This window comes from Rattus norvegicus, chromosome 5 (genome assembly GCF_021556685.1).
Source record: "Rattus norvegicus strain SHRSP/BbbUtx chromosome 5, alternate assembly SHRSP_T2T, whole genome shotgun sequence".
Classification (NCBI taxonomy): domain Eukaryota; kingdom Metazoa; phylum Chordata; class Mammalia; order Rodentia; family Muridae; genus Rattus; species Rattus norvegicus.
In genome coordinates this window covers 125,397,347-125,418,465 of record NC_141538.1, presented here as the reverse complement: position 1 = coordinate 125,418,465, position 21,119 = coordinate 125,397,347, and the positions used below count along the sequence as shown (strand labels likewise).

General features: G+C 44.1%; 1 protein-coding gene across 19 annotated transcripts in view; it reads right to left on the bottom strand.

Moving 5' to 3' along the window:
* Positions 1 to 11,527: 11,527 nt before the first annotated feature.
* Dab1 (DAB adaptor protein 1) overlaps positions 11,528 to 21,119 on the bottom strand; it is a 1,118,143-nt gene continuing 1,108,551 nt past the window's right edge. For 17 of the 19 annotated variants that reach the window (XM_087660519.1, XM_087660515.1, XM_087660524.1 and 14 more), the window contains one exon: positions 11,528 to 14,844. Coding sequence is in view for 8 of the 19 variants with exons in the window: in XM_087660524.1 (XP_087516650.1) it covers positions 14,800 to 14,844 (45 nt within the window). In the remaining 11 variants the exon portion in view is untranslated. 19 annotated transcript variants of the gene reach the window in all.

Below are 21,119 nucleotides of genomic sequence, written 5' to 3'. Positions count from 1 at the left end.
GTGCTTATGAGCAGCAAAATTAAAGAGTGGCACACTGGACATTTGAGGCACAGAAGGGCCTGAACTGTGCTGAGTTCTGTCACCCATCAGTGTGTGACTTTGGTGTTATACTTCTCAGATCCTCAGATCTTTCTCTGTGAAGGTAGGGGAGCTGTGTGGGGGCTATAAGGATTGGGGATAATGTATGTAAATTCATGGGTCTTGCTTGACTCTGGGCAGATTTCCCACTTGTGAAGCTGCCCTTTTGGCCTGTATGTACAAGTGTAGGAAGAAGGTCACCCAGATAGAGAACCATGGAGTTGTCAAGGTTTATGAAAGGCTATTCTTTCATAATAACTAGGGTGTCCTAGTGCCAGACATGAGTCTGGGATTTAGTCAAATCATAAACTATTGACTTAAAAATTTGCTTGGAATCCTCATCACATTCCTTCTTCCTCTGCTGTCCCCATGAATCCTTTTCCAGCCTTAGTCTCCAATCCCACAGGTGGCTGGAAAATAGCTAGCATTCTGTAAATGCTAAATAATTCTCATTGACAGTGATAATGACCATCATAGTATAAGGACACTAATAGCAGGTTTTAACAAGGCCCCATAGTGGCCACAAATAGGTGTCATCACGTGCTCCCCATGGTGCTTCTGGGAAGCTCATTTTCCCCCATGCAGCTCTGACCCAATTGCAGAAACAGACAAAGCAGATGCAGAACTTTGGGGGAATCCAGAGTGCCTGTTCTCAGGGTTCCCCATCCCTCTGAAGTTCTCGGAACATTATTAGTCTCTTTCGGCCAGGAAGTGAGGGAGTCAGCGGCCGAGCCTTGGCCACCATCTCCCTGCCAGGCTTCCTGTCAATACCTGTTGACATTTTCCTGAGTAATTGTTCCAGGCACCTCAGTATATTTCTTCATATCACGAGATAGATTAAGGGGCCTCTATTGATTTTGTGGTTTCATGTGTGAAAGATCTAATCTTAATCCTCCACTGTTCATTTTCCTTAACCTTTTAATAACATGATAGGGAGGCAACCTGTCACAATGGAAATTGTTTCTGAGGCATGTTGCCATATATACATGCCACAGTGGGCTTTAGTGTATGGGAGAAGCCATAGTTTTGGAATAATAATAATAATAACGGTAACATTTGTAGGGTGCACTGCCATTTACTGAGCACTCTCCCATATCAACTTATTCAGTCCTGACAGCAGTCCAGCTGGGTTAGAATTATTTTATTCATTTTGATTTATATATTCCCACAGTCCTTCCACAACATGAATTATTATCATTATCTGCCACATCACAGATGAGGGGTCTGCAGTGCCCAAGGTCACACAGCTCTCAGAGACAAGGTATGGAGTCAGGGTGATCTGTCCTCGGGTGCCACACAGGGTCCCTCTGTCACCTTGGACGTGAGCCACAGACTCTCCAAGGTACATTTCTTCACCCATGTAACAGGAAGGCTTCCTCTCTGGGATTTTTGTCAGGGTGAAGGATGATATGTGGGAGCCATTTCTATGATACTTAGCACCCAGATAGGATCAGTTCAAGTCAGGTATGGTATTAAAATAGCAATTATAGGGTTGGGGATTTAGCTCAGTGGTAGAGCGCTTGCCTAGCAAGCGCAAGGCCCTGGGTTCGGTCCCCAGCTCCGGAAAAAAAAAAAGGAAAAAAGGAAAATAGCAATTATATTAATTATTTGATAATAGCAAGATGAGAACTTTATGTCAAACCTCAGCTTTTCATTCTCTTTACTGGTAGCAAATTAGAATCCCTCCTTTCCCCCGCGACACTCAGCTAAGGGCTCTTTAGGCGAACGTAGCTGCCTCAGTTGACGCTGGTGATGAAGTTCCAGGGTTAGGTGAGGAAGAAATCTTTGGGACACTTCCCTTGTTGAGCAGGCTCCCAGTTGTGTCCTGAAGTACACAGAGCCCTGGAAGCATACTGTTCAATCTGTGCCTTGCATTACAAAAAGGTGTTGGGGCATGCAGGTGTTCTCATTTCATCATAGGGACATCAGAGACAGAAGATACAAAGATCATAGATTCAAGTCAGATAAACAGAGGGACCGGCTTGCCTTAATCCCATGCGTGAGACCCTGTAGCTCTGGGGCCTTAGGAAAGTCACTTCTTCCCACAAGCTATCATTTTAAAAGTCCACAGATTTACTTGTAATCTGTGTTCCCTTACTGAGATTTAACCCGCAATGGGTTCTAACTGAGCCATGAACATAAGGCAGAGCTGTCTTCCTATCGATGGGACAGACAAATGGCAGAATTTGTGGACGGCAGATGAATCTATTTAAACTCAGCACTATCAGTTCAAGACATGATGGAGGAAGGGGAGGGGGTGAGACACAGTCGAAACCGTGGTGGGGATGGTGTCAACATTCCTTCTGGGACTCAGTCTACAGCTTCAGCTCTCCCGATTAGAAGCCCATTGTCAGGTTTCTTCTGTCAGTTCTTGAATGGTGTGGATCAGCACCCGCTGGCCCTTCCCTCTAGGTGTCTCCCTCCTTGCCATAACCAGTGTATCATGTTCTGGTTTAAATTTCCATTGGTAAGTCCCACATTCCCTGACCTGTGATCGTTGGTGTACAGCCTTCTCTGTCTGGTTGGCCTTTCTGCTCTGAGTCCCATTTTCCTTTTGATGAACTCGAGTTCTCCTTTTCACACCCAAGCTCTCAAATGCCCCCTTCCTTTGAGACACACCCCCTCACCATCCTGTTTTGGCCCCATTGGACTCTTTGGGATGGTGTTGACATGTTCATTTATAGTGTGATTCTAAGCTCCTGTGTCCAGTGTTCCCTACCTCTGCTCTTCTCCATAATGAGACCTTGTCCTTATTCATCTGGATACAATCAGCCCCTTTATCAGTGTCCTTCGAGTAGGACACACTTTTGCTCAGAAGGAGGTTAACAGCTCCACTGGCACCAATTTCACATTCCCTAGTGCATTTATTCACAGGCTCAGACTATTTTATAACACTGCAAGATCATAACATTCACCCCCTGTCTCTTCATTGTACTCAGAAACTGAGGCTCTTTAGAGGAAGATAATTTTTCTGAGGTTTCCCAGGTCTGCAAAAGCAGAGGTGCAAGCCAACTTTAGGCTTTCTCATTCAGCCCAGGCTTTCTCTCAGCCTTACCTGTTCTCCAAGTGCCTCCATGTGGAACTCACCCCCTTCATGGTAGGCATGGTGCTCTGTGTCATGATAAGCCATGTTTCTTCACTAAAGCTTCATAGCAAAGTCATCCGCACTATTAGTCCTCCCACAAGGACCAATGTCCATCAGTGGACTGAGTCGCTTGAAAGAGAGGGTCATGGAGACACTGGTGCTCTCTCAGGAGCTCTGCTCTGTCTTCTCTTACCCTGGCACTGAACCCTTCTCTCTGTATTCTTGATGACAGATTCTGTCCACTTCCTGCCTTTACTTATGCATTCTAGCACTTTATTGGATTTTTCTTGGCACTTTTTGTACCCAGGCTCTTCCATGGCTCTGAGGCTCTTCTTAAGATCCCTGTCTTGATGAAGAGACCTAGTCTCACTGCCACTCACTGTCCTCATGCTCTGGAGAAGCCAACACACACACACACACACACACACACACACACACACACACACACACACAGATGAACATGATCTGGCACACTTAAAGACCCATCCTTGGGCCACCTTTCTTTATACCTCTGGTATGTGTTTCCTTGTTGTCGGAGATCCTGGTAAAGAGATTTCTTTTCTTGAGATGATGGCTTCATGTGCAGCAGAATTACATCAACATTTGGAAGACCACACCCTTGCTCTTCCCGAGGCACCCTCAGAACACGTGGATTTTTTTGACACTCTTTTTTTAAAGATGCCTATTTGGGGTTTGACAAAACGTTTTCTTGAGAAACCCAACTTTTCACACATAAACCCAGTGTTTTCACAGAGATGATGTGGCATGATTAGCAGAGAATCCCACCCATAAATACAGCTCATCAGATCAGCTCTTTCCATTCTGCTTAGGTAGACCTGGAATGAGCCAAGAGACACACTGGGCAGAGCAGATCCTCCCAGCTTCCTGAAAGCAAGGATTGTCCCTCACTTTGTCCTGGAAGCACGAGTAGTTAGAGTGAAGGCTTTGGAATCTGTGAGTCAGAGGTCAGCTACTGGCTGTCACATATATCCAGGCATGGTGTTTGTTTCCTTTGAGCTTCGATTTCTACCTTCATAAAACCAGGGTTACAATATACATACTTCCTGTGAGGAAAGCAAACCAAGAATGTAGATATGCACGTTCTCGACAGGGAGACAGGGAGAGTCTTCCAGGGACAAGATGACCCTGCTGTGGAAACCTTGTCGGAGCTCCAGGTAGACAAGCTTGACACTGTGGGAAGCACTAGTCTCACTGGACATTACACACTGGAATTAAAACTTGGTTATTGGGAATGGACATTCACATCCAGATCTGAAAGGAAGGCCCTGGTTCTTTGGAGACCCATTCTAAGTTTGGGAGGACCCAGCATCTCCAAATCTACCTGCTGGTTGGGTAGGGTTGCTAAAATTAACTGTGGTGGTTGCAACCTACTCAGTTCTAAGCAGAGTGCTGGCATAGGGCAAAGGGAGCAGAAACCTGAGAAATGTCCCCTGTTTCAGCTGGTTCCCCATTTGGACAAGAAGACATCCCACTGAGGGTCATGGGATGTCGAGGTGAACCCGAAACTGCTCAGGTAATATTTTAGTGCTGAAGCTTCAGGAGTTCTGCCACTTACAACTTTAGTTCTCGCCCCCCTCACCCCAGTCTGGTTTGAGTGCCTGAGAAGAAATACTAGATTCCCCATTCTCTGTTGTGCAGGTAACAGAGAGACGTGGAAAGACTTAGAAAAATCAGTGTAAATCAGCAGAACTGTTGGGAATCCTTTACCAGGTATTATTCAAGATGGATTTAAAGGACAGACAAGATGACAACTTAGATTAGGTTCTCAATGGTAGGGTGTGCTAGAGATGTTCACAAGTGGTCAAGGTGGAATGATCAGAACTCATCTGTAAAGACTGGGAGGAGGCTCAGACAGGGAGAGGCCCAGAAGATATCAGGGCCCATTTCTCCCCTCATCACTGAGCATGCCCATATCCACAAGAAGGAAGGCAGAACTACTCTGCATCTAGTGCTACCCCCCTCCCCACTTCACATGCCATGGCAAAGCCCAGGGAGTTTAGTATACTGACAAAGGGTGAGGCCAGTCACATGGACTTCCCCAAACAGAGCCTTGGAAAGTGAGGGTTTCCACCGCCTATTTCCTAGAGAAATTTCCAGCTACTTGTATGCTTGTCCACAGCTTGCGCAGAAGAGCGGTGGGATCAGTGACGGTTCCTGCCTTGGAAACAGCATCGTAAGTGGAACACGCGGCATCAGCAGCCAGGTGCACAGATGGAAGAAAGACACAGCTCTGCTCCGCACCGTCTGTGGGCCTCAAACTTTCAGGCAGGGATTAGAACTTACCTTTACCGTAGCCTAGGCACTTCACACACACCAGTAATAAAACTGGGAGACACAGGCACTTGACTGTGGGGACAACTCCACAAGGTGATCCCCCAACACACCCCCAAATCTATAGCTCAGTGAAGAAAATCATATTGCACAAAGTACATGAAAGCATTTATTTAAAAAGTAAGCCCCTGAGACAGAACTAAGTATTTCTTGAAGTAAACATTCACAAATGTAGACGTGGAAGAATGCAGGAGGGGCTATGTGAATTAGTGGGTTTCCTGCGAAGGAACCAGGAGCAGATTTATGAATATTTAATACTCATGTATTTTATAGCTTAAAAAAATTTTAGCCTTTATGTTTACTAGGACAAAGGGTGCATACTAAACAGAGGTAACTGTATGTTATAACGGCATTTGAAAGTGGTGAGACCTTTCATTATTGCCAAACTTCTCACCATCTTCAAATTCGAACAGACTTTTTGGTTAACTCAAACATGTACTAGATCCAAAAATGCTTCAGGCTGTGCACTTCTGATATAGCGCTTCTGTGATACATCACAGGATCTCACTCCAGTCTTGGTGCTGCACACAGTGTGTCTACTCTCATCTGTGCTTGTTGTCGCACCACTCAGCTTCAACGATTGGCGCCACACACTGTGGTTATGAACTGCGTGGTCATTGGTTCAACCTTAAGACTGCTACTGATCTTTGAACACTCTAGTGACATCCCTTCGTGGTCAAGGATTATTATTTCTAAGATCATATGTTTCCTCATTTCTTTTTCCAAGTTTCCCTTCACTCCACCCACTTTGGATGCATTCCTGGTGTCCATGGCTACACATTCCGCTGTGCCACACTGCCTGCTTACAGCCCACTGAAGATCAGCGTTCTTTTGCCAACAATTTTCATAGGTGGATGCTATTTAAACATGCTAATTTTTTTGCACTCACTGCCTTAAACCGTAGAATAATGCCAATAAATGGTATAATAACCGATATCCTTGATCTCTAATTTTTATGTTTTTGAGGCAGGATCTCACTACATAGCTGAGGTTGGCTCAGAACTCATAGATCTACCTGTCTCTGAAAACCCAAGTGCTTGTATTAAAGTTATATTCCACCACACCCATCTTTGACCTCTAATTTCAATGGGGACCCTTACCATTGTCCACTGGAGAGGTTTTTCATGTTAGTTATTGGTTTGAGGTAAATATTATTTTATGTGTGTGCTGGCTAGTTTAGGTCAACTGAGGAATAGGGAATCTCAATTAAGAAAGTGCTTCTTAAGACGAAGCTGTAGGTGATGCTGTAAGAAATAATTAGTGACTGATGGGGAAGGACTTGGCATACCTAGGTAGAACAAGGCAGTAAGCTACATCCCTCCATGGTCTCTGCACCAATTCCTGCCTTAAGGTTCCTGCCCTGTTTGAGTTCCTGTCCTGACTTTCTTCAATGATAGACAATGATATGGAAATGTGAGCCAATTAAGTCTTTTCCATCCCAACTTGCTTTTGACTATGGTGTTTCATCAGAGCAATAGTAACCCTAACTACGACAGTGTACTAAGAGCATATTACTAAAATTCTACCTTCTAATACCTCCTCCTCCTCCTCCTCCTCCTCCTCCTCCTCCTCCTCCTCCTCCTCCTCCTCCTCCTCCTCCTCCTCCTCTTCTTCTTCTTCTTCTTCTTCTTCTTCTTCTTCTTCTTCTTCTTCTTCTTCTTCTTCTTCTTCTTCTTCTTCTTCTTCATCCTCAGGCTTTAACTCAGGGCCTTGAACATGTTAGCCAAGCAGATAAGCGTCTATCATTGACTTATATCCCTAGCACCCACCCTCTTTTTGACAATACTAAACAAGGTCTTGTGAAGCTACTGAGTGATTTAACTCACTCTGGAGTCTAGAACTCAGGATCCCCCTGAGAATTAGGGATGTGAGTATGCCACTGCCAGGCTGACTCTCTAATGTCTTCAAGGGGTTAATGAATTGATGTGATGTCTTTGACAGTCAGACTTCTCTAGACTTATTACTTGCATTCCAAGTATCACCTTTATTTAGTTATGGTTTACCACTGTGCTTGATTTGCATTTAGCTGACCCATTTCTGATGATTAGATACTGAGGCTGTAATATGTACCCCTCTGCTGATGCTTCACTGTTCTAGCTTTGAAATATGAAGTGAGAAACTTTGTGTTATTCAACAGCACAAATGGGGCTTCATTCTTTGGTTTCACTTTTAGCTACTGCAGCACTCCATGACCACTGGGCCTGCCATCTCTGTTGATGCTCTTCCACCCACTGCCATTGATCACTTCCTACTCAACTACTCATATCCGAGCACCTAGCTCAACCAGCGCCATGATATTAGCACAAACCCTCATGGCAGAGCCAATCTTACAACAGGTTATGACTCTCCTAACATATTCTCCTCTTATAAGGCTCATAATGCCTTCAGGCTAGGATAGTGGTGCATGCGTTTGCTTTAAAATTTTAAATCTTCAACTCATCTCAGGATCTGGCAAGCAGCTTATGTCTAATAATTCTTTGCTATATGAATAAATCCTTGACACATTTTGGTAGTGAAAAATTTCAAGGATTTATGTGTACACTTCTTTGTTTTTCTTTGATAAGAAAAGAGGGGTAGTAATCCATCTGTATTCTGCACTTTTGCGAGTTACCATGTTAAGGTAATGGGTGTGAAAGGGAACTTTAAGTGTAAAGTGAAGAATTAAGTATGAATGCACACCTTGCCTTATACCTTCCTTTGATAATACCAAAGGCAGCGTGCATTGAGCATTACTGCCATTGTGGAATTATCAAATTGATTTCTCATCATCACACCCAAGTTTACATGTGTGTTCCAGACAACTTAGGTGACTTGTCTGAGCTTGGACAACTTGCAGACCAGAGAGGCAAAATCTAAAGCAAGGGTTTTCTAGATTCGAAGCCCACCATCTGAACACAACTTTCTTGGACTCAGCAATAGCAACGATGCCCTCCACATATGTGAGAAAAGAGACAGATGCCAAGCAGAGAGTGACAGCTTGCTCAGATGCACGGTTTCCCAGGTTTTGCTTACTCTTGGTGCCCAAGAGGAAGACAGCAAACTAGTATCGAGCTATCTCCTTGACTTCGCTCCTTGGTCTGAGCATAGGCAAACCACTGAGTCTCGTGTTAATTAGTTTATGCTATGATGTGCTCTATTCTGAAGGGAATAACATGGTTGTGGAACACTTGGGTGCTTTTTCATTCTTTCCACAAAGTTCAAAAGGGCACAAGACAAATAAGAGGACACACTGTTTCAGCCACTCACCAACTTCCCAGAATAGTGGTTCTTAACTTGTGAGTCATGACCCCTGTGGGGTCCTCCATGTTAAATATTTACATTATAATTCATAACAGTAGCAAACATAGTTATGAAGTAGCAAAAAAATATCATGTTTTGTCTGGGGGATCAATGATCATGAGAAACAATTAAAGGGTTGCAGCATTGGGAAGGTTGGAACCACTGTCCTAGACACTTGAGCTCAGGTCCCTCAGCTCTTAGTTGAGTTGTGATCCCGTTATCTGAGATAGGAGAGGCATCTCCTTACACCAAAGCCCAGGTATGGTAGAGTTGGTACTGGCCCAGTACTAAGAGAGATGTCTTGACATTTTACTGTTGACACTATGCCAGCTCCTGGTCTGCTTATTTTGCCTCCAGTCATGCAGTGGGTTCTCCACTCCAGGTTGTGACCCGAGGTTGAATGACAGATGCAGCAAGAGGTTGTTTGGAGGATGAAAGATCCAAGTCACCAGAGGCTGCCATCTCACAAGACCATTTAGACATATTCCACTTGGCAGGCATTAATATTCTTTAGCAGAGAATGAGCAGAGCCTGTTCAAAAAGATTCCTCTTCAGATCTCTGTACCTCGGAAGATAAAGAGAGTTCGAGGGTTTTGTTTTGGAATTAAATATTCATTGGACTGGGTTAGAGCCCTTAGTGCTCTCAGGAATAAAACTGAACTTTCCGCTTTGTTTTAAAATAACTACAAGCTTTTTACTACAGAATCAATCTCTGTACCAATCAGACAGAGGAATGTATGCTGTGATTTTTCTGACACAATAGCCACAACTTGGAAGTGGACACAGAAGCATTTTACAGAAGGACAGGGTGGCTTGAAGCTGCAGGAAGAGACCTCCTAGAGCTGCTCCCTCTCTGGCCGGGCTCTCAGCCATCAACACAGAGCTGTTCCACAACATGAGGTTTGATTTCAGCGGGGCCTGTGAGATGGGAAAAAGCTTCTCTGCTCTCAGTCTTTGCTGCTAAGGACCTGGAAACAACCGGAAGTCAACAAGTGGCCCGAAGAAAGCAGAAGACAGTGGCGACCATTACTCATGCTGGAGCACAGACTCAGAGAAGCGGAATGGTCTGGAGCTGCTCACAGCTGTTCCCACCACCCTGCACACCCCACCTTTCAGGCAGCATTGCTTACACTTCCCTTGAATTCAGACACCTTTTAAAAGTCTTTCAGCGCTCTGAAGGTTGATTTCAATGAAAGCCGTTTTTATTCTCTGCGTTTTTTCCGACTGTCACTCTCGGGTAAAACAAAAAACATTCACTGTCAAAACAACAAGGGTTTGCTCTCAAGCACGGAATGAAAGAAGGGTATGTCTGCTTGATTTATTTTGGCAGATGCCTCACAGTTAAATAGGGCACCTTTTAATTTGTCACTTCTTAAAGATTCACTTAGGCTGGCAAAGTAAATCCCCAGGGCTCAGTTTCAGCTCAATTTGAACTAGTTGGGCAGAAAGGTTTATACCCTACCCTTTGTGTAGCCACCTCTTCTAAGGTGCTAATTAAAGAAGTGAGTGTTTATTTAACAACTTCAGAGAGGCACAGTCAATGATCCTTTGTTTTTACCTTAACCTGGAGATGTTTAGAAATCAAACTTACTATCAAAGCTCAACTAGAGGTTTGCGGTGAAACCCAAAATCCAGTGTTTTCAACAGTCCTGTGGAAGGCTATGAAATCAGTGGCTATCCAACGATTTTTAAAATAGAAATCAGCTCTAGGGAGAGGAACTTCAACCGTCAAACGCTCCAGGCTGTCACTTCCAATCACGCAGCTCTGAATTTCCTTGTCTGTTTCTTTGCTTAAGGCTTTGGTGATCACTCAAAACCACTCTGGACTGTTTAGAGTGAGTGGGAACGGACGGGACACACATGGAGCATCTAGAACCCACCAGGACACACAAGTTGCTCAGAAGGGTACATGGGTATTACCAAGGGAAACTGCTGGAGCATCTTGGAGTTCCTCCGTCCATGATTTAGTATTTCTTCCCATATGGGAGCTGTTTCTGTCTGCTCTGAATTTCCTCTACTGGAATCGAAGCCATTTCTCTCCTTTTCTCAAAATTGGTGATAACATCTGTTTAGTCCCTTCAGTATAACAAGGCCAGATTGAAGGTTTGTGTTTATGCAATCATTAACACCACCACTGTGTGACAGAAGTGGGGTTCAGCATCTCAATCACCTAGCTGAAATCTAGTTCATTATTAGATATGTAAACTGATTCAGTTACACACACACACACACACACACACACACACACACACACACACACACGCACGCACGCACACCACATTAATATGAAGATTCATTTTGGGTTCTTAAATATACATAAATTTTCCCTTTCTCAGGCTCAGATTTTCTAAAAATATGCATGTGTAAAATACTCAAAAGAGAAAAGAATGCTTCCTTCTTTAAGACCCTTGGAGCAAACGACTTTTGATGAAGGCAGGAAATTCCATGGCAGCCATCAGTAAGGAGAGTTTTCCAGTGAACACTTACAGAGACTTCTCTGCCTCTTTAAGCTCCACACTACCTGCCTTTCCAAGTCATTCTAGGTTTCATCAATATGAATAAGGCAGAGCACTCCCGCTGACTAGGAACCACCAGGGAACCTTGATCTTTTCAGCTCAGAGCCAAGGAAACAGGTTGTTTCCTGGTGAGGCGAAATTTTACACCAGAAACCAGTTCCTCTTCGAATCCCTTGCTTGACCAGCTAGAAAGTTGTGGAACAAAACCAGGCTAAGCTGTTGTTCTCAAACGTGTTTATTTGTAACCGTTTTACATGGCGTGTTACAGAAATTAATGGAAAATTTCTAAAAATTTTGCTGTTCTGTTGAATGTATTGTACATAAAGTTAAAAATAATGTGTCCATATATGTTAACAAACTGTCATCTGAGGTAAAGTAGGTCTAGAAACGTACTGCAACAGTCATTTTCTCTTTCTCATCTTTATTAAAAAAATAGGTGTCAGAACACAGAAATTGAAAGGAACCAAACCCACTGAGTAAACATTTTCTTAAAAGAAGGTGCCCGGTACATTACATGATGGGGTTTCTGCAGACACTGGGATGGATACAAGTTACCAAAAAAGTCTGGTGGTATGTAAAGATCAAAGAGCTATGGGGAATGGGGACAGAATGACAGGTGGCGTTTCCCTGGTTTCAAAATTTAAAGTGACGAATTTAGTGCTAATAGAAGATGAGGAAGCAGGCATTGTACAAGTGAACCTTCCTATCGATCTAAGAGGAACTGTGCAGACTCCCCATGCTCTTTTGGTATTGATACCTCAGCTCCTGTTCAGACATGTCACTATAATCCCGGGAGAGGGGTACAGTGGTTCTGAATTTACCAAATGGTGCTTGGGAAGGAAAAAAGAAACAGTATTCTGCCAATGAAAATATAGGTGGCAGTTTAAAATCTTGACTCATTTGAATGTGTCGTCTGGGCATCTTCCTTAAGTTCCGATCCAGTTAGACTTCAGTCATGCTCAGTGAAGGATGGGATGCTCTAGCAGGCTGGGCTGTCACCCCCTGCTAGAAAACTGATTGTGGTTGGTACACCCGACAACAGCAACACCAGAGTTCACTTCGTGTCATGGTAACCCAAAGGAAGGGGATAAAGGTGTGACACTGATGGACAAACTCAGACAGCCACACTGAGGGAGGTGACAGCACCACCAGCCCCATGACACCATAGCCACTGAAGCTGTTTCCCGTGGCAACCGCTTATCTTGAGAACACTTCAGAGAAGCAGGACCGCTTTCAGGACAATTTGTGGCCATTATCCCTCCCCATTTCTGCTTTACACAAGAGGGTCACTTCATCACAGCATGGACCCATGTTTCTGGAGGAATCGTGTACAAACAGGTAGCAGCTTCAGAGGGCGATGGACAACCCTTCTTGTCTAGTTCTTGGGTAGCATTTCCACAGTAGGGTAGTAATTTCTAATGGACATATGGTTCATTTATCTGTTTGGGAAAATTATATTCCAGTGTGAAATGTGGAGTCTAAATGACGATAATCACTTTGACATTGTATTGCGATTTTTGTGTGAAGAGTTCACTCTACAATCACCTTCAAAATCATTTAAATTCCTATGGATAGGAAGAAGCCAAAGCATGCCGGCCCATTTCAACCAGTTATAGCAAGGGAAGTTTGGCTTCTCAAGTTTTAAAACTTAGTAAGAGTAATCACTTCCAGATCCAATTACATGATTCTTGTGGGTGTCCTTCTTAAACCACTGAATCCAACATGTAACTGCATAGGAGAGTCAGGAAAACGTATCTGACCTGTATAACAGTTCTCTATAGGGTAAAAATATATAGATTCTTTATGAAAGCTGTGTGCTAAACATAGGATTGAACACTAGAACTTTGTCCCATATGTGTAAAATCCTTCTGGTTCACATACAACCAGTCCCGTGACTTATGGGCGAGTAAGTGGGAGTGGAGAAGTGAGCGACTTCTCAAATCTGAAGGTCAAACCTTTCCCATGTGAGCTTCCTTTCTCTTCTGTTGGGTAGAGGGTGAAAACTCTCCAGAGAAACTGACTATGGAGCGGAGCCCCACCTCCTCCTGTTCTCGAGCTGCTATTGGCCCAGGGCTCCTGCCTGTGTCTGAACTCTAGCTTCCTCCCAGTCTTCCCAGAAACACGGCCGGCGCGGGAGTCCCACCTCATGTCCCTTGTACCTTATGCTCCATCTGCTACCTTCTCTACAGTGTAATGGCGTTATTAAAAAGCATCTTTACTGACATTTATATTTACAAAAAAAAAGGATCTTTTTCATTAGAACTCCTTAAAGCCATTTCCCTTAAATAGTTAAAGAGTTTAATGGTAAGGTTTTCCTTTTCAAGTTAGAAAATAAAAAAAAAAGTCCCATTTGAATTTTCTGATGTACAAAAAGAGATAGAGATGAACCATTTGACCACAGAATCAGTTTGTTACATGGAATATTTATGTTACCATTAGAAAGTTGGTTTCTAAGATCCAAAACCTCATTACCAGAATTGTACCAGAATTATTTGGCAAATGACTTTTCTTTGAAAATGGCGCATGGAAAAGACACTTGTCTGCATAGTATCACAGCAGCGAAGTATCAGAAAAATAAAGACATCATTTTATTGTACTCAAGAGTTCAGAATTTCTGAGGAAACCGGATGCATTTTCCATATTTCTCATCAATGGGATTTGATGTCCTTTGCTACCCCCAGAATGAAGGTTCTATCCAAAAGCCTTCTTTCTTCACCAGGATGCAGGACAACTAAAGAGTTGTTTTGGCAACATTCTTGATCATATGGAATCACCAACCACTTAATTGCTTTGCGATTTCAAGTTCATTCACTTCGTAAGAGGCTTTCCCTCCCCCATTTAGATTTCTTCACCCATTTCTAAAAAAGTCAAAAGCAATACAAAAATTTGTACACCCATTAATTCTCAAACATGACAAAGAAAGGACAGGGGAAACAGGATGGCAGACCAGGCCCTGTGGAGAGACGCCACGCACGCACGTCGCCACAGCCGGAAGGCATATGGAGGATGACACTGTGGTCACAGAGGATCCCTTGCTTTGGCCTAAAATAAGTCCGTGCCAACCTTGTCGTAATTCTCTGATGCCTGCCACTCCAATCTGTGGTCTCTACAGTAGTCAACAGGTAGCAAAAGGAAAACACAGTAACGGTTTCAAATCCAGGGGTGTCTTAGACCTGGATGAGAGAGCTCAAGGTATTTGTTGGTTAAGCGTTGGCTTGACTGGTGATTAATGTTGGGTTCTGTTTGTTCAGGTACATTTTTGGGGTGTTGTGTTTTGGTTTGTTTGTTTGTTTGTTTATTTTGTTTTGTGCTGCCATAGGTATCTGCCATTGGTTGCCAAAAAACACTCTGTTCCCTCTTCGGGCGATTTCACTGGGCGATTGTTGAGTTTTTTCTGTGGGATGAGGTGAAGTGAGAGCCCAAGAGAGCCTGTTGCACTGTGGATTCCCATGTCAGTCATGAAGCACCCACCATGAGCTCGCATTGATGCTATTTCTTAGGTCTGTTGATCTGCGCATAGAGAGGCTCTGGCTCCTGAGGACAGAGACACAACAGTCAGGCCTGCCTTGCTAGCAACAGGCTTGTGAGACAGTTTTAGGAAGGAGCGATTGAGAGTGAAAACAGAAAGGTGACAGCTCACGATGGATGACCTTGGGTTATTCTTTTTCTCATTGTCTCCTCATGGTGCTTACTATTTTGACGACAATTTTAACATCCCTAAGAACACAACGAGGTTTTGTTGTTTTTTGTTGTTTCTGTTTCTCTCTCTCTCTCTCTCTCTCTCTGTGTGTGTGTGTGTGTGTGTTGATGCTGTTTTTGTGTATGTGCATATGTGTGCATGCAGTGGACACCCAAAGTCAACCTTGAGTGTTGTGTTTTTGAGATGGGGTTTCTCCTTGGTCTGGAACTTACCAGGTAGACCAAATTGGCTGGCCGGAGAGCCTCAGAGATCCACCCATCTCTACTCCCCAGCTCTGGGGTTATAGGCATGTGTCACCATGCTTGGGTTTTGATGTGGTGCTGGGGATCAAACTTACACTTGTATGGCACAATTGACAGGCTGAGCCATTGCCTCAGTTCCTTGAGGTGCTTCTATCCTTGGTTTTGAAGCTGATTCCCTGATAGGATTATAGCACGGTATAATAGAGCGAGCTTTTGTGCTGCAAGTGGCAAGACACTTATCTTTTCTGAGCCTCAGTTTCTCCAACCACACCATGGGAATAGTATTGTTTAATCCTACAAAGTTCTCAAGGTAAGTAGCGATAATTCACAGACAGTATTTAGCATAACACTATGTAGTGCTGAAGGGAAGGGGAAGAGAAAGAGAGAGAGAGAGAGAGAGAGAGAGAGAGAGAGAGAGAGAGAGAGGCAGTCCTCCCATCAACAGAAAGCTTAGAGTTTGTGAAGCACCTTCAGGTCTTACCTTCATCTACCTAACAGCCCTGGAAGCAGCTTATACTCCTTCTGGTCTCACAGGCAGAGAATAAGATGCTATGAGACGCTCAGCTCTAAATGGGGAGCCTCCATGACAGCCCCTCCTCCCAAAGCTCAGGGATCCTCTCAGAAGTGGGGGGGGGGAGGGAGAAAGATCTAAGAGCCAGAGGTGGTGGGGGACTACAATAAAGCAGTATTTCCAGGACACAACAGGCAGTTGCACATAGGAACTCACACTGGTTGTGGCAGCGTACACAAGACTTGCGCAAGCTCAAGCCAGACGAAATACCAGCATGGAGCAGGGACGTGGCTGTGCAGTCTCACCCCCTAGCTGTGGAGATATTAGCAAGTGATGGCTGCTGGGAGAGAAAGAGTCAGCATTTTCCAAGGATGTAGTCCCCCAAGAGGCTACCCAAGCTCCAGTAGATGGTCCTGCATCCAGGCACATAGTGGCATTGCTGAGTGGACTTAGTAGGTTAAAAACAACAAAAACAAAAGCAAAAAACCAAAGCCCAAACCATGAAGGAGGGGACAATGGTGAGGTGGACAGGAGAGGAACTAGGATTGGAGTGAATGAGGGAGGGCTGAACTTGATCAAAACACGTCGTTATTTGTGTGCAAAATTCTCAAAGAATAAAAACACAACACTCAAAACCATAAGTTGAGAGGTTGTGAGGTCAAGTGCTCTCCCCTCCCTGTGAGCTAGCACACTGTTTGCTCCATGGGGAAACATGGCCTAGAAGATAATGTCTGAACGATGCCCAGCCCATCAGTTTGTAGATGAGGGATCTGCAGAGCAGCACAGAGTGTTTCGGGGTTTCCCCAGTGTGACGGATGTGACTACTGAGTAATCATGCTGGAGTGTAAGCCAGGACTGCACTACCAGAAGCAGTGTGCTCTCCTCCAGGACTGGCTATAGATAGAGAAGCTCTCTCAGGAGAAGGAACTCAAGTCCTTCTAGCCACCCTGCTCTGTTACACAGCACAAAAGTTTGTGCCCGACCCACAGATTCACCCCGCTGAAGGAGACAGAGAACTAAGTAAATATAATCTGTTGAAATGCCTGACTACAGAAAGGGCCTCCTCCTCCCCCTTTCCTATTGAGTGCTAACTGCTGCTTCCCCTGACTTTTACACATAGTAGGTCCTCACTGTGGGGAAAAGGGTGTGTGTGTGTTTGGAGAATTAGTGTGTGACTATGCCAAGATAGCTTTGATATTTTGATCTCTGTCTTCAGCACACTTCAATTCGGCTTTACTCTCCTAAACTGGAATTCGTCAAAATCTGTAGCAGGATGATCTGTTAAGCCCTAATCCATGTCTTTCCATTATCTGAATTACTGTGAATATCTGCTGTTAGACTAGATAGAGACTTTGTGCTCTGGGCCTCCTCAACCCCCCGTGAATGTACACATGCATGTGTATGCGTGTTTTCTAGGCAGGAGGCACACCGAGTAAACAAGAATGGGATAGGAAACGATGGAGAGGAAACGTTTTCCATCACCCGTTCGTTTACCTCAATGCTCCTGGGTGGACTTCCTCACTCACCCAATTCCTTCTGGTTCCCTAAGAAGTCAGCCTGCCTTGATCTCACCCTGCAATTTTCTCTATTCCAATTTTGGAAACTAATTTATCCAACTGAGAATGACACCTAAAAACAGAAGACGACAGCAGGCTCAGACAGGGTAATTAATGCCGCGCTGCGTTAACTTTCTGCTGCGGAGATAAATATTCACACGGCTTCTGCTTGCTGATATCCAGCTTCAAATGCCCATCCCAACAGTGGTAACAACTGCAGTCAGCTCTCAATTATCCCCACTAATGAAGGGGAGCAGTGGTGTGGAAAACCTCAAGCAGCAGATAATCCCAAAGTCTGACACTGTGATGCATTATCCATTTGGCAATAGCTTTACCTTTCTCGTTACAGAATCGTAGACAGTAGGAGCTGGAGGGGAGCTAAGAAATCATTTGACCCAGAAATTTCTAACCTGGTTCTGGCAAGGTCATGATGGAGACCTCAAGCTATTTTCTGTGTTCTAGAAAGTCTAAAGAGTTGCCATAATTCAGGGATTCTATCTTCTCAGTTAGCTGGGACTAAGGTTTGCCCGAAAAGGAGGACCTGTTGGGAGATATTTGAAGCTTGGTTCTTCTTTGATATAGTTGAGAGAACTTGGGCAAATGAAAGGGTCCTAAGATATCATGGTTGCATGAACGTGTGATAAAAACTGTGTTGCAGATGGGACAATCAAAGGTCAGAGGCCAAGTCATCTGCCTCTTGTCATGCAGTCACTAAGTCAGGATGCTGCTGAAAGCCGGGTCCTTGATCCTGCTGGGGTACAGCGCAGTTGCTCAGTCTGAATTGAGTCTCAGTGCAGTCCCCAGCAAGTCTAGAATTTTAGCAAGTATCTGTTTCTTTTTTGTCAAATTTGGGAAGTGGGAATAAAAACAAACAAAAAACCAAAACCCAAACAACCGAATTAAGTGGCATCAGCAGTCTTTAAATATATTTTGGTAGCAGTAGGAGTGGGGCACCATGACCGCTCCTGTTGAGTGACTCTAGAAACACTGGGTGCGATCTCTGTCATGGGCAAGCAACTTAGTCAGTTCTGGAAGCTGCCTGGCTTTGTGCATCTCCACTCATTATGCCTTGTCTTTGCTACTTTCTGTTCACAACAGCAGAGAAGCTACAAGGGTCTTTGCAGTCAACACACCTACACAGCTCAGCCCCCTGACTTCCGGTCTACAAGGGTAGCATATTCTTGCGTCCACCACTCAAATGGCCAAACACCATGTTGATATCTTCATGCCTACCCTGATTTCACCTTTGACTTCCAGAGGTGCATCCTGCATCCTACTGGCTTCTCTATTTGATTGTGTCTTGAGCACCTCAAGTCCCAGAGTACACTTCCTTACTTCTTGCTCCAGCTTGCTACTCAGTGCTCTACAACAACAATGGGCACAACTTGATTTCACATTTCAGATTCTAGCTCAGTTCCTCTTCTGCATCCCCCATGTCCCTTTGGTCTCATCTCCAGCCAATTTCATCTTTTGAATACCTCTTGCGTCTCCCTGTCCATTCCAATAGACGCTGCCCTTAGCCAGACTTTGGTACTTTCTACCACCGCAATGGATTTCCATTTGGACACATCAGAGAATGTCTCTCCATGACCGTCTGGGGAAGTGGAACTGTTCACTTCAAAAGCTGAGGCTACTTGTGTCTCACTTGTACATTCAAATCTGATCTCTTTGTCTTCAACACCCTTCAATTTGGCTTCAGTCTCCTAAGATTGGATTTTTCAAAGTCTATAGATTTGAATGATGAACAAATACATTATTTCTAATGTTCTGTTGTTCAGTTCTATTTTAAAAGGGAATGATGCTAAGGTTTGTGGTGTGTGATTGTAAGCCTAGAACTAGGATGGTGAGGCAGAAGGAATGTGAGGGTGGGGCCAATCTAAGCTACGCTGTTCAGTAAAAAGAAAAAACAATGTGGAAGAGTGATAGTAATACCAAATTCGTGTATTCTGCTTCGAGACTTTCCAAACTACCTCCCATGTGTGTGGGGGTGAAAGTCTAGACATGTATGTATAGGTCTGCGTGGAAGTCAAGGATCAGTCTTGGGTGCGGCTCTTTCTGAGCCACACATCTTAGTGTTTGGGATGGGTCTATCACTGGGACTTGGACTTCCATGATTAGGCTAGTAGCTGGCCATCCAGCCCAGGGACCCCTTTGTTCTCACCTCTTAGCACTAGGTCTAATAATGCCTGGCATTATATGTGGGTGCTGGGAATCATGTGGAGCACTGGATCACTAAGTGATCTCCCCAAACCGTAAAGTATTTTCATACTTATCACTGGACAACTGGAATGCCTGACCAGGGCACTCCTGTATGACAGGTGTTTCTTCAAGTGAGGGGAGACATGCTTGCCTACAGCCACGTGATTTGCAGACTCATTCAGACTCTGGCCCTTTGTTTTCTTTCTTTCCTTCATTAAAAACAGACAAACCAAAAGCTAAAGACCAAACACTCACCCTCCCAAAGCATGAGAAGCTCATCTTTCTTTCTCCCTGAACACTAGGAATCAATCAGGCAATACTTTATACACTCTGGGTTCCCACTACAGAGATCAGTATTAAAAAAGTGACAGCGACTTATTATTTATGGCAGTATCTATTGTTACAAAGGGAGACAGACCAAACGATTCCTATTGTTACAGATGCTACTTTGACTTGACAGGTGGGAAAGTCTGATAGGCAGTTTATTTACTTAGCCATTTAACCAAATAAATGTTTTCATTTTTCTTTCATCCCTTCAAAGGCTAACATTTTGCCCTTAAAATTGCTCCAGCAACACATCAGTGAAGTACAAATTACCTGCCATCCCCACACCAGCCATTATAATATTATTTTGGTTCTCTCTCTCTCTTTCTCACTCTCTCTTTTTTTCTTTTTGCCCCTGTTGACTCAGTCTTTAAAAGACATATGATTCTCCCAGATGGAAAGGTAAGGGGAAGAAAGTGAAATAATTGAAGATATTTTCCTTTATTGCTAAAACAGAAACATTTGGTATAGGCCCCAAAGCTTCCACCTGTGGGGATTGAGTCTGTTTGTTTTCTTGTATTCTGGGGCTGTATGGCTTTAACTTATCAACAGATGTCCTCCCTGCTTACTCAAAACTGGGTGGCTATTTCTATTAAAAAACAGCTGGAGATAGTGGCTGCAAGAGTGATAAGAAAGGATAGGGACTTTGCTTTCCAACTCCGTGACAGCAGAAGGGAAATAAAGCCACAACACAACTATCTCCGCATGGAATCATTTTTCCAAGTGTCCGCAAAAGCACTAAGAAATTAACAGCCAGGAAATTTCCAGTTGGTTCTGTGGGTAACGGTGATGGAGGCAGAGAGATCGCATTCGGCTTGTGCTATTTTCACACTGATGGAGGGACACAAAGACTCACAGGAGCTTCCTCTGTGCTCACCATAGGGGATCTATCTGCAAGGTGGGCTTTAACTCCACTGCACAGCTTCTGATATGGAATTGTAAAATGGCCAGGATGAACGCCTGCTTCATCAAAAATTAAAATCTAGCTCCCCTCAAAGCTGAGAGGGTCCTAATGCGATTTATATAGGAACCCAAGATTGCGTTTTCTGTGTGTGTGTGTGTGTGTGTGTGTGTGTGTGTGTGTGTGTGTGTGTGTGTGTGGCGCGTTTGGAGGGGATTGAGGGGTAGTCTATGAGTCTCCAACAGAAGTCATAATTATGAGACAGGGTTTGTCATAGGGATACTGGAAAGGCCTTACCTCTCTCCCTCTGCTTTAATTTATTATGGGGCATATCAAAATTTACCTAAAGGCAAAAAGTATCAAGCAAACCCTCCTA